Genomic DNA, 14,282 nt, shown 5'->3' with positions numbered 1-14,282 from the left:
TTCGAGTTTAGAACTGGAATTTTATTACAGTAAAAAACTCTTAGAAACAGTCACATTTAATTTTTTTGTTACTGTAAAAAACTCACATAAAATCACATCTCAATTCAAATAAGTGAATTAAACGAGCTCATAACTTCTTTTAGAATTGGAGAATCATGAGATTGGGCAACTCTTATAGATGGTCTGCTTTGGAGTTGTCATCCCACGACAATATCTGTTTCCCCAAGTTCCATGTTCCAAAACAAGTGCATAAAGGAATGATGGTCCTCTCATATTTTGTTTTTCTAAAAAATGGCAACATACTTATTGAGACGTTTAGCCAGTGTTGTTGTTGACAACAAATGGCAACATAGTTGGTGTGAGCGTGTGAGGTTTAGAGCCAGTATTGTTATTGAGAAGTTTCTTCCTGTTAATTGTCAGAACAGGCTACGGCTGATTCTGTTGTCCTTGATAACTTGATACGGATCATGGATTAGCAATTGTTTCAGAAGTAGGGAAATCTTTGGACATTGACAATAACTATATTATTATGTGTAGATTCTTTGCGAGAAGTTATCGGATAACGGACGCCTGCCGTCGTGTTGCAATTCTCCTCGCATGAATTGCTGGCGTCGTGACTTGAAAGTGCTAGAGATGTTTGGTTCATAGATTAGAACCATGAGATTAGAATCATTTTCGATTTACGTGTATTTTTTGTGAGAGAAAATACTATAGCGAACTACGAACTATGATTCGAATCAGTAGATGAATCCCCCCAACCAAACAACCCCGAAAAGATTGAGAGCGTCAGAGGAATTGTAGATGAGCGACTTCTTCATTCAAATCTGTTGTTAGATACATTGCCATCGGTTACAAGACATAATGAAGTAGGCTTCAAGTTGGAGTAGGGGTTTTGAGATGACCTATGCTATTTAAAGAGTTATTAAGATTCCGTTCACTTCACCGATTCGAATTTAAAATTCAAATTTTACTTTTAGAATTTGAGTTTTATTACAGTGAAAAATTTTCAGAAACAGTCACATCTAACTTTTTTGCTACAGTAAAAAGTTTTTATAGAAAATCACATCTAAACTCGAATTAAAAACTCGAATCAGTGAACTAAACAGGCCATAAATCTAATTAGGTTGTTTATTTATTTATTTTCTAATTAAGGGTTATTTATTTGACGAAATATGCTACTTTCAGATAACAGAGATGTTATGTTATTTATTTATTTATTTATTGCCTTGGCAAATAAGATTAGTATTATTGAGACCCGCGAATTTATTATTGGTTGTGCAATTAGGTTGAGTTTGTGATATTATGCACAACACCACTTATGGTCTTGGCTTGACCCCAGGTCAGTTGCTGTTGTCGTAAATGGGTTTCTACTCAGATCTCCCCAAAAAATATTTTACCTTTTTGTATTCAATTTCTGATCATGTAATGGACAAAAATTGAAGGGGATATTTATCTTTTTATATATTTTAGGTTTATGAAAAAATACCTTCAGTTTTTATCTATCAAATATATGTCTTTAAATTCGTTTTTATTAATAAAATATCCTCAACTACAAATTATGATAAATGGAAAAAAAAATTGTAAAACACTTAAAAAAAAACAATTTCAACTCATAGTCTTGAGCACAACAATGACCAAAATGCCTCAAAATAGCTTTTTTTGTGTGTTTTTTTTTTAAATTTTTGTTGGATAAAATTAATTTTGTATCCTTTGTTATTTGAGAATATCTCAAAGTATACTGAGTTCTTAAGGTACATTCACTAAAAAAAACATCATTTTAATACTTTGAAGGTAGTTTTTAGAACATAAGATGTCTAAACGGGCTTTCTCGTTTAAGATTTTATCCGGTAGAGAGGCTCTATTAGTATGGCTAATTTTTGACAGTTAGATTTAGTCAAAATCATATAAGAATATATATAACATACAATTTATAACACAAATATGACAGCTGAAGGCTCCATTAGCATGGCCAGTTTCTAATAGTTAGATTTGGTCAAAATCATATCAGAATATATATAACGTACAATTTATAATACAAATCTAACAGTTGTAAAAAAACTATTGATAGTTTGTTTTTTATGGTCCTATAATAAAAACTCCCTTAATGAAATAGAAATCATAGCCTAAATCACATCACATTCTATAAGATATCAATTGATCTGATCTCAATCAATTAAGAAAAAGGATACTTGAGATCTCACCTCTGAAATGTTTCCGAATTTCTCTATTTGAATTCTCTTTGAACTCTAATCGTAATTTGTTGGAAACGAATACTTAATCAAGACTTTCTTCAATAGCCCCTCTTGCTGGTAATACTAATTTTTAAGCTATGCAGCATAAATAATTTTTGATACATATTTAACTACTAAAAAATAAAGAATTATGGATAGTTCATTTTTTTCTAATTGTACTAGAGAAACTCCCTACTGAACAGAGAAAGAAAGTTTTAAGACATATTCCAGAAAAATCCTTTACAATTAATGATTCCAATTAATATTTGTTTATTAAGAATCAATGATTATTAATATACTAATATCCAAATTTTTATTTATTGATATTATAACTAATTACTAGTATACTAATGACGATTCATTAACATACCAATTAATTATTAATATATTAATTATTATTCATTATGATACTAATTAATTAGTAATATATTACGTATTATTAATATGTTATTAATAATTATTACTAATTAATTATTAATTATGTCATATGCTGCTTAACGATTATTAATATATTACGTACTAATATATTACGTATTAGTGTTTATCAAACAATTCAATATTATTTCTCAATTATTTGTCTAATTTTAATATTTAAAATAATATCTAATCAATCTAATTGTACCACATTATTTAAAAATTAAAATATAATTTTAACTAATTTTTTCTTACTTTAATATTTAGATTTATTAAATGTTATATTCGTGATTAGTTAGACACTAATTAAAATAAAAAAATAGCCACAAATTGAGTTATATTGTAGTTTTAATAATTATATATATATATATATTTCACATACTCTTCCACATACCCTTTCTCTTCCTCCCCTCGATGTCACATGCGCTTCTTCTTCTCTTCTATCAAACCCTGGATAAACTAAAACTATAAATTCAGACCCACCCCAAACAAACCCTAGGGTTTTCTCTCTCAACCCACAAAAACCCTAGCCTGAAATCACAATCACATTCTATAAGAGATCAGTTCATCTGATTTCAATCAATCAATAAAGAGAAAAAAAAAAAAATCTATAAGAGATCAGTTCATCTGATTTCAATCAATCAATAAAGAGAAAAAGAAAATTACAAAAAAGACAAAAAATTCTAAGGTAAGCTCTCACCTCTCAAGACGCCTCCGAATTTATCGTTCGCTCTCTGAATCCCCTTTAAACCCTGATAGCAAGAATCGTAATTTGTTGTGAAACGAATACTTAATCAGAGCAAGAAAGTTTTGAGGAAAGCAAAAATTAGGATTTAGAAGGATTTTTTTTTTTTTTGGGTTTTTGACTATCCATGGCCGATCTCGAAAAGGCAATACTCATACTTTTCGATGAATCCGGAGCGGTCGATTCGGAGTTGAAACTAAAGGCAAAGGAATATTGCGAAAAATTTAAGGAAGAACCGGCAATTTGCAGAATTTGTATCGAAAGGTTGTGCTTCTCTAACCTAATTCAGGTCCAGTTTTGGTGCTTACAGACTCTCCACGATGTTATTCGGGTCGGGTACTCGTCGATGAGCCAAGACGAGAGGTATTTGATTAAGAAATCGGTGTTTTTGATTGCGTGTTTCGAAGGCCTTGATGATCATCACAATGCTGTTAGGGTGTTACAAGGTCCTGCGTTTATAAAGAACAAGCTTGCTCAGGTTTTGGTCACTTTGATATATTCTGAGTACCCTTTGATTTGGTCATCTATGTTTGTCGACTTTTTGCCTCATTTGAGCAAAGGGGCTGCTGTGATTGACATGTTTTGCCGGGTTTTGAATGCTTTGGATGTTGAATTAATTAGCTTAGACTACCCAAGAACGCCCGAGGAATTGGCTGTTGGCGGGTTGGTGAAGGATGAGATGAGGCAGCATTGTGTTCCTCAGATTGTTAGAGCTTGGTTTGATGTCATATCCATGTACAGAAACTCTGATCAAGAAGTTTGTACAAGCGTGTTGGAATCCATGAGGAGGTACGTTTCTTGGATTGACATTGGCTTGATTGTGAATGATGCGTTTATCCCTTTGTTGTTTGAGTTGGTTTTGGTTGATGGGTTGTCTGAACAACTGCGTGGCGCTGCGGCCGGGTGTTTGTTGGCAGTGGTTTCGAAGCGAATGGATCACCAAACGAAGCTTTCTCTTTTGCAAAGTCTTCGCATAAGGCGGGTTTTTGGGCTTGTTAACAAGGATTCGGATTCGGAGTTGATATCTAGCATAGCCGCGCTTCTAACAGGGTATGCTGTGGAGGTTTTGGAGTGCTTTAAGCGGTTGAATTCTGAGGACGCAAAGGCTGTCTCAGTGGAGCTTTTGGATGATGTTTTGCCCTCTGTGTTCTATGTAATGCAACATTGCGAGTTGGATTCGACTTTCAATATCGTTCAGTTTCTTTCAAGTTATGTTGGCACTATGAAGAGTCTTTCCCCATTAAGGGAGAAGCAGCTGCTTCACGTGGGCCAGATATTGGAAGTGATTCGTTCCCAGATACGCTATGATCCTATGTACCGCGGTAATCTTGATACGGTGGATAAGATTGGGAGAGAGGAAGAAGATAGGATGGTTGAGTTCAGAAAGGATATGTTTGTTCTGTTGCGTTGTGTGGGTCGTGTGGCTCCTGATGTAACTCATGTGTTTATCCAAAATTCATTAGTTAGTGCTGTTGCCTCTCCATCAGACAGGAATGTTGAAGAGGTGGAAGCTGCACTTTCTCTTCTCTACGCACTTGGTGAGTCAATGAATGATGAGGCTATAAGAACTGGTAGTGGACTCTTGAGTGAGTTGGTGCCTATGCTTTTATCTACGAGGTTTCCTTGCCATTCTAGTAGGTTGGTGGCACTTGTGTACTTGGAAACAATAATAAGATATTTGAAGTTTGTTCAGGAGAATACGCAACATATTCCCATGGTGTTGAGTGCTTTTCTTGATGAAAGGGGTATACACCACCCAAGCATTAACGTGAGTAGGAGGGCGAGTTATCTATTCACGAGGGTTGTGAAATTGTTGAAAGTGAAGCTTGTTCCTTTCATAGAGACAATTTTGCAGGTAGATGAAATGAAATTTCTGTTGAATCCAACTCCTACCTTCTTACATTTCTCAATGTATACGCTGAATACATTGCACTGTCTATTAATTGGCCTTGTGCACTTTCCATTCTCATTTTTCTTTTCTCGTTTAGACAGGATTAATACGTTATCTATACATTTTCCCACCTTTTCTTATCTTTCAAAATATTATATGATGACTGTTTCAGAGCTTACAAGACACGGTTGCTCGCTTTACAAGTATGAATCACACATCAAAAGAACTTTCGGGATCTGAAGACGGCAGTCACATTTTTGAGGTATACTTTGTCATTCACGTTACTGAACTTGTATGTCTCCAATACGCTTGTATTCATGCATTTGTGAAGTGGGTTGAGTTTTTTTTTTTTTTAAATGCTAATGCAGTCTTCAATTAATTTCTGAATAAACTCTTCACAGGCAATTGGTTTACTAATTGGGATGGAGGATGTGCCACCTGCAAAGCAATCTGATTATCTTTCTTCTTTGCTCACTCCTCTTTGCCAACAGGTTATGGTTAGATTTTCAGTTTGGAAGTTTATAATTTCTTGCGGGTCTTCTTCATTACCTCCAAATTTTTGTTTTGCTTTGATTCAGTGTCATCAAAGAGACACAAGTTTTCTTACATTGACTGTTTTCATCCAGGTAGAGGCATTGCTGATGAATGTCCAAGCATTGACTCCGGAAGAGACACCTGTAAAACTTACTCATATACAGCAGATAATCATAGCAATTAATTCTCTCAGCAAGGTTTCTTTCTGTTCGTTTTTCTTCAGTTTTTGTTTAATTCTTTTCTGCTTTTATTTATTTTCTTAAAGTTCGTGTCATTTTTTATGTTGTCATTCTTCTTCTTCTCCTTTTGTTACTGCTGTGAATTGAAAATGTATAAAAAAATTTTCAACAAGAAATGAAACAACAAAAGGCTTTATGATTTTGGTTCATTACTTAGACTCCCTTCTAGGATGTCCTGACTCTATGTGCCATCCAGGGATTCAGTGAGCGTCTTGTAACTGCTAGTCGCCCTGCAATCGGTCTCATGTTTAAGCAGGTTTGTATGTTCTCTTGTTTATCCTTGTTATTCCTGGTTGGTGATTGAAATTTTTAATTGATCGAAGCAGTTGTTGATATGAAATGGTTATAGGAATTGTTTCATTGTTTGTCATTAAGCTGAAAATTTTCCCTGCTCTCTTTGTGATCCAGACATTGGATGTTCTGCTCCAAGTGCTTATTGTATTTCCAAAGATAGAGCCTTTGCGAATCAAGGTAAGAGTTGAGGATAGTAGAAGCACTGGCACAATAACTGGGTCTTTATCGATGCATCTATCATCTGCTGATACTTTTTGTGCTTTCAGGTAACGTCATTTATACACCGCATGGTGGACACCTTTTCCCTATCTTCCGAAGGCCTTGGAGCAATTGCTTTCTGAAAGTGAGGTATGAAACAATAACAATGTGACATATGACTGCTTTTCCCCCCTGAAACATTAGATTAAGAACCAATTTTCGGAATTCTACTTTATTTCCATTTGTAATGAATATATTTGTAGAAGGCTTTGCAATAACAATGGTGAAAGATACAAAGGGATGGCAGTAGGGTTGCATTAGCTTTTGACTCCCTCTGGCTTGCCCTTTCTAACAGTTGGTAATGGTTTGGATTGGCGTTTGTAGATATCTTTATGACTGAAAAGATCCTCTAATTTATCAATTATCACGTTCTCCTGGGGTTCTCCATGTTTGGGCTCTCTTTTTTTTTTTCCTCCCCTCCTTTTGTACGAGCAAAGAGCAAAGTTGTTTGGTGACATTTATGCAAGTGCAATAGACAATCAAAAAGAAAAAGGAAATGGATAGCAAATCACTTTAACCGTTGTTATTTGTAGGATTTGATTATTTATGCTTCAGTAATTTTTTCCTTAAATTTGGTTCAAAATTGTTTGCTGCAGCCAAAAGAGATGGTTGGTTTGCTCGTATTACTCAACCAACTTATATGCAAGTTCAACACATCAGTCCACGACATATTGGACGAAGTATTTCCTGCAATTGCGGGTAGGATATTGAGTGTCATTCCAAGAGATGTATTTCCATCAGGACCTGGGACCAACACTGAGGTATAGGAATGCTGAAACTATGCAATCAGTCGTTGTATCTAATTGACTGTCTTTTTTCAGACGTATTTATTATCGTTAAATCTTACTGTGTCTTGTCCAACTTTTTGATCAATATTTAGAAGCAAGTGAAGTTAAAACTCTTTATCTTTTTATCTTTTCTTTTTCTTGGTATTTTGATAACCTATGTGTATGTTAAGGCTCCTTGACTTTGCTTGTAGGAAATTCGTGAATTGCAAGAGCTTCAGCAGACTTTCTATACTTTCCTTCATGTGATAGCTACACATGACCTTTCTTCCATTTTTTTATCTCCAAAAAGTAGGGGCTGCCTGCATCCAATAATGCAGTTGCTTTTGTTCACATCTTGCAAGCACAAGGATATTCTCGTCAGAAAGGTTTCATACCTTATTAATGATCACTATGATATGATTCACTTCAACAGAATTGTCCCTGACTTTTTAGTGTTGAGCAATCATAGTCTGAATCTGTTTCTTTTCCGTGACTTAGGCATGTGTTCAGATATTTATTAGATTAATCAAGGATTGGTGTGCCAAGCCTCTTAGTGAAGAAAAGGTGAGTCCTGTCGTTAATTACTTTGGTTATCTTGAAACTTGATTAACATACATTTCTTATTGCAGAACCGTTCCTTCTTTTTCAGGTACCTGGTTTCCAGAATTTCATAATAGAGAACTTCTCGACAAATTGTTGTTTATATAGCTTGCTTGAGAGATCCTTCGAGTTTCGCGATGCAAATACTGTAAGCTTAACATTATTATTAGTGTTTGACTTGTTCTTGATGAAATTTGATGTAGTATTTCTATTCTTAGTTGCCACTAACCAGTCATTTGTTGTTTCATTTGCTCATGTTTTGGCATGATAACTGATAAAAGAGTTCTTCCAGTGTCTATTCATTTGATCTCATTTAGAATGACATTAGTATTTCTAGTTTCCGAAAAAGAAAAAGAAATGCGTCGGAGGGACATAATGAATTCTGTTCTTTGGGGTTCAATACCAGTTGGACAATATACGATAGATGAAGCAATCTGATGTCATAATATGTTGATGCCTATTATAGAATATGTTTCATGCTTTCGGTGACATACTTACGGTTATGTTTTACTTTAATTCTCTTGTTTCAGTTTGTTTTGTTTGGAGAAATTGTGTCAGCTCAGAAGGTCATGCACGAGAAGTTTGGCGATGATTTTCTGGTTCATTTTGTTTCAAAAGGTCTTTCAGCGGCACATTGCCCTCAGGATTTGGCAGAGCAGTATTGCCGGAAGCTGCAGGTAGCATGATGCTTTAGCTTATACGGAAACATGTTTGTTTTTCCCCTCCTTTTATTCAGCATTGTATATGCTTGTTTAGAAATTTGCTTTGGCTAGAGTGTTTTACGCGATCTTTTCCCCCCTAAAAAAATAGTATTCTGACTAACCTGGCTGCTGTTTTCTCTAATATCACTCTAAATGGTACTAGGTGATACTTTTTTATTTTGTTTTGGGATATTCTTGCAATTTTTTAAAGTTGGAGACATACACAAATAATCTGTTCCTATTAAGATATAATTGAAGGGGGGGCAAAACACCAAGTGCATATTCCTTTACGCAAATCCTTTATAGTCTATAAAACGCAAGTCACATCGATGATTCAGCACCTATTGGTTTGGGCTGTTGGTTTTGAAATATCAACACTAGCAACTTAAAAGTGTGAGTTCAATCTCCGTTTCAAATGTTTCAAGACTTCTTTTGTAGAACTTGTCTGTACGTATTTGATTATAACAAAAAATTTCTAGGTTTTTACTTTTCTAGTTATGTATATTGCTTAGTATGACTCAGTACTGAGTATTGGGTAATGCTCTAATTTGCCCTATTCTCTGATTCACTTGTTTGTTTGTCTTGCAGGGTAGTGATATTAAGGCATTGAAATCATTTTACCAATCGCTTATTGAAAATTTAAGGGTTCAGCATTTCAGCAGAATGGGAGCCTTGTTTTCAGATAGCAGTGTAATTGTATACAAGATGACATTTTCTCCGAATGGCTTCTGTTACTGTTTTGTGCTGTATCATGGCCATGCAATTTTGTTCGCCAAAGGTAACTACAGCTGTTATCTGGTTCTCTGTTTTGATCTTGCAGTGTTCAATAAGAAAATTTTGACATCTTTAGAAAACCTTGCAGGGTTCTTCTCTGTATATATCATTTTTGTTTTTCGGCTATCTTTCGAATGAGGTATAGCGCTATCTTTTACTTCAAACCAACTGTGATGAGTTTTTGCTCCTGAATACTTGTAAATTTTTTTTTCTCATTTTTTGCCTTCTTGTTTGTGACAGTTGTAAATTTAAGGAGGAATTTTGTTTATGTTCCGCCACATCCATCATCAATTTTGAGCTGCTTATTCTGAGTTCAAGGTTCTTGGGTTGTCTATATTTTTCCTTTTCTACCCCCACATTTGATGTATGCATTACCTTTTTATCAATTTAATTTTTTTTTTTTATAAAATCATTGAGTGTTTAATTTAATTCATTCTGATAGGATTTACTGATTCACTGTTTGAAGATCCTTAGACAGATGATGATTTTGGCTGTTGTTATCTTTTGTCTTGAAAGTAGTTTTTATTCTATCAAAGATAATGAAAAGAGAAAAAATAGGCTTCACCTATTTCTTCCCAACTTTGCTTTGCTTGTTCTAGTGTCCAGAGGTAACTGAAATATGGTATGGTTGTATCGCAATCTGCTGAGCTACTTAGAGATGTAAATTGTGCTCGTGCGATCTAGGCTTGAAAAGTTTAGTCAAAATTAAGCTAGACGGAGATGTTTGGTTGGAGAATTCAAACAATGATTTGAATTATAATTCATAGTTCGTTATAGTGTTTTCTCTCATAAAAAATACATGTAAATCAAAAATGACTTTAATCACATGATTCTAATCTATAAACCAAACGTAGATATAACGATTTTTAAAATATTTTATGAATAGTAAAACTACGCAATTATTATTATAATAATTTCCACGTTTTATGCTATAAATTACTTGGTAATTATTATAATATTTTAATTAGTTATGCTATATGTTTAACTCGCCGGTCCTACTCAAGGTCGTAGGCATGCTTCAAACTAGTGTTGTGTCTACCTAAGTTACATAATAACCCCCTCGAGCACTTCATTTTTTATAAATTTTGTTTCGAATGTTGAAAATTTGGTTTATTATGGCACAATTCAAGCTAAAGGAAAAATAATAAAATGAATGAATGTGTATGATAGCTACTTAAATTTATTTTTTGGTCATTGCAAACTATAAAAAATAATAATATGGAAGTAAATAATAACTATTTTTACGTTCGTCTCGACTCATTATGCTTAAAAGGTCGTATCGTGTTTAACTCGTATTTATAGTGTTGGGCTAGTAGCCATGACTTTTTCATGCTGTGTCATCGTGGTTATCGAATGGCTCAACTTAATACACATCTATAGATTTATTTAGGAGGAAGAGGCCAAGCAGTGTTAGGTTGAGATGTAGACTTCTAGATTCGGCTAGTAATAAATGATAGAACCCTTACTTTTGTGTCTTTGCTATAACAAAAATCTAACTATGGAAATGATAAATCATAACTGGGTTGGTGAAATTAAACATCACCGTTTCCTCCGAAAAAAAAAAAAAAAAAAAACATTAAACATCACTGAGAAAATGATAAAACAATACACATTAATCTCAAAACGTTTTTGTGGTCACCATACGTACTCGTCCTTCGAAATCCTTATGGTCGCTGTGGAAGATGATGTAACCAAGATTCTCTCCTTATTGGCGCGGGACTAACTATTTCTTGTCGTTTGGTGCCATCACAATTTTCCTTCATAATTTTGTAGAAAAATTTCTTGTCCATATTCCTTCCGACCAAGTTCTAGAAATTCAAATGAACTTGATCATCCATAACAATTAGCAAGAGGTAATTTAGGATTAATTTCATTTCATGGAGTCAAATCATGTCAAGACATATTCAAAATCAGATTAATATCATCTCATTTCTCTTATGTTTCGTGTTTGTTAAAGATTTGTACACATAAGCAAGGTGGAAGTAGAGCAATCCTTTTACATGTGAAAAGGTTGTCGTTTTTTTGAGGTCGGCTTTAATGAAAAGTAGACAAGGAAATCTTTGCCCACTAAATCCTCAAAGAGGTCGTTATCAAATAACTTTTCTTATTTATTTATGTCAAATTAGTAACGTTCTTATTTATTTATCATTTCTTTTTGAATGTCATTTAAAATGATGGTGGATAGATTTTTGCTCATCATGATTTTCTTTTTGTTCGTTTTCAAACAATTCCTCTTGGAGAACGCAGCAGCTACACAATTTGACCACAAGGCAATATGAGAAAAGAATTGTTAATTTATGAATCAAAATCCGGTGAACATTTTCTAGCATTTCTACAACTTTAATAATTACTTCAAACCTCGTTTTTGATTTTCCAAATTTTTATTCATTTGTTCAAATTGTGTATTAGTTTACAAATCGATATAATTGGAAGTTCATTCACCATCTTGCATATCTCCTAAAGACTTTTTTCGGATTTGAAAGAGAAAATAAAGAAACAAAATGGGTTGGTGTTTACCAATGTAATGATTTTGTGTACTAATGTGAAGGGTTTTCTCAAAGTTTACTATAAAGCTTTTCAAAATTGCCGAAAACGAGTATTGAAATAGAATCGTCGTTTGCTTACAAAGGGAAAAAGAAAAATGCAAGTGGCCTTGTGAAAACAAGAAATATTCTTGTAGCCTAAAACAAATGATGGCTCCTTTTAAATTTCTATAACATTGAACATGTTTTCAAGGAACATTTTTTTTTTAATGATAATGATAATGATGCCGTTTGGGCAAAATTTATAATATCTTCTTGTATGGCTGCAATTGGTTAGATCTTGCAAAAGTTCAGCCGTTAAAAAAAAAAAAAGAAAAAAAAGAAAAAAAAAAAAAGCAAGCGTGTCGGCCGCAGGCAACAAATTTATATATGCTTTTTGTATGCACGTATAATTTGTGTGTCCGTATACCTATATATAGATTTATGCATATGCATTGTATATTACATGCATACATATATTTAATTGTGGTCAGTGGACACACAAGTTTATCTAATCATCAACACAATTAATTTGTTCTACCAAAAAAAAAAAAAACCCACAATTAATTTGTTGTCCGACTGAGATTGGAAATAAACTATTACTAATTATGCATCTATCTCTCTCTCTCTCTAAAACTGAAACTAAGTTTACGGTAAATATCTCAGCAAAAACAAAAAGAGAAAATAATTAGAAGGAGGGTCTTTATACGGCATGGTTTTTATATTGATAGTCATGATTTTAATTCGTTAGATCTTATTAAAATCACTTAAGAATAGAAAAATTTACAGAATAAATAGTTTATGATACAAAATCCTATTGATAGTACTTTTTTTAAGTTTCTACAGCAGAGATCTCCTTAGAAGTAGAGAAAAATATATAATCTAGCTACGTGAAGAAAATAAAGAGACGTATAAAGATTTTTTTTTTATTATTCTGTTTTCTATGAGTTTCATCTTCTAATGATCACTCCATATCGGGAAAGATTAAAATTACGGATTTTTTTTTTTAATGAATTTGAAATTCCTCAACTGATCTATTTCTTTATCTTTTTGCTCTTATTAAACAACCATAGATTTTAATTTGCTGATCCCTTCACCCCGCACTCTGTTTACTTTTCCTCCTATCAAGCAAGCTCAAAAAAGAATGAAGCTTAGGTCATAAATACTGGTCAGCACAAATTCGTCACTCCAAAACAGGAAAGACCTAATCCAATTTCTTAGAAAATTACACAAGATAAAACTTGGCAATATTTTCTTCGCCATAAAAAGTCAAGCAAGAATGTTGAATTTGTTGCCATAGGCCCCGCTTGACCGCGGAGTCTATTAATGTTTGTTTGTTTTTCCTTTTCAATTGAACGATCCATGATATTTCAGCCTATGGCCTAGTAATTCTTGCGCACATTTTCAGTAGAAATTAGGTCATATAATTATTGTCTTTTGTTAATATTTCCTAATTATCAGACATGATTTTTCTCGAGATTGATATTTGTAAGGTTTATTAACAATTCGCCATGTGTTCATTTTTGTGACGACCCTCCTTTGAGGCCGCCACTGTTACTAACTTTTTAACTTGTACTTACTGGGGTTTCTTAAAATTTGCGGAACATTTTTTTTTTTTTTAATATAAGAAAGAATACTTTCATAATTTGTAACAATAATTTCAAATAAGTGAATCACTAAATTTCTTAAAGCTTTTCTTAATTTCAGTTAAGATAAAACGTTCTAAAAATATCTTTCAAACAGAGCAGCATTTGAACTCTTATTTCAAATACTCTTTAAAAGCCTTTCTAAAACTAGCCAATTCAATCGGGCCATTTAATTTTGACTTTAAAACGGATTTCATGAGAAATCTTAAATTCAAGTACATCTTAAAGCCCTTTTAAAATCAATCATTTAAATCGTCATGTTTAAAATTTATTTATTTGTTGCATGCTCTGTTGCAACGTTCTAAAACTTAAATACTCAAAACGAGGGTTGTTAGCTACAACCTCAGTTTCCTTAACATACATATGTACCTATACTTTTTAAACATACATGCTTGAAACCTTTAAATCATATATACATATACATGATTTTTCTTAACTTACTGCGGAAGATAACTGCGTGAGCGGTATTCCATTCCCATCTCCACCATTCGTCCGCCGCTTGCCATTGCCCTTCAAGAATTGCTGATAGGTTTCTTACCTACAGCATGAACATATCTGATTGAGCTTTCGCTCAACAAGTAGGAACTATATCTCACAAAATAACTGTAAGTACACATGAATAAATATGCATGAGCTGATTATGCTTAATTATGATGTCTTACCATA

At 33.4% G+C, this 14,282-nt stretch overlaps 1 protein-coding gene across 1 annotated transcript; it reads left to right on the top strand.

Annotated features, from left to right (window-relative positions):
- Nucleotides 1-3,271: 3,271 nt before the first annotated feature.
- Nucleotides 3,272-9,800, top strand: LOC21392894 (exportin-T). The gene is given in 15 exon segments (XM_024176022.1): nt 3,272-5,245; nt 5,454-5,543; nt 5,683-5,772; nt 5,908-6,012; nt 6,251-6,310; nt 6,463-6,525; nt 6,615-6,646; nt 6,648-6,696; nt 7,203-7,367; nt 7,586-7,759; nt 7,872-7,937; nt 8,023-8,121; nt 8,504-8,650; nt 9,263-9,328; nt 9,331-9,800. Coding segments are annotated over 15 exon segments (2,964 nt in total). The 5' UTR covers nt 3,272-3,517; the 3' UTR covers nt 9,361-9,800.
- The last annotated feature ends 4,482 nt before the right edge of the window (nt 9,801-14,282 follow it).

The sequence above is a fragment of the Morus notabilis genome, unplaced genomic scaffold, assembly GCF_000414095.1.
Source record: "Morus notabilis unplaced genomic scaffold, ASM41409v2 Scaffold1273, whole genome shotgun sequence".
Lineage (NCBI taxonomy): Eukaryota > Viridiplantae > Streptophyta > Magnoliopsida > Rosales > Moraceae > Morus > Morus notabilis.
The sequence above is the reverse complement of the archived record's forward strand: the minus strand, read 5'-3'. Positions and strand labels throughout refer to the sequence as shown.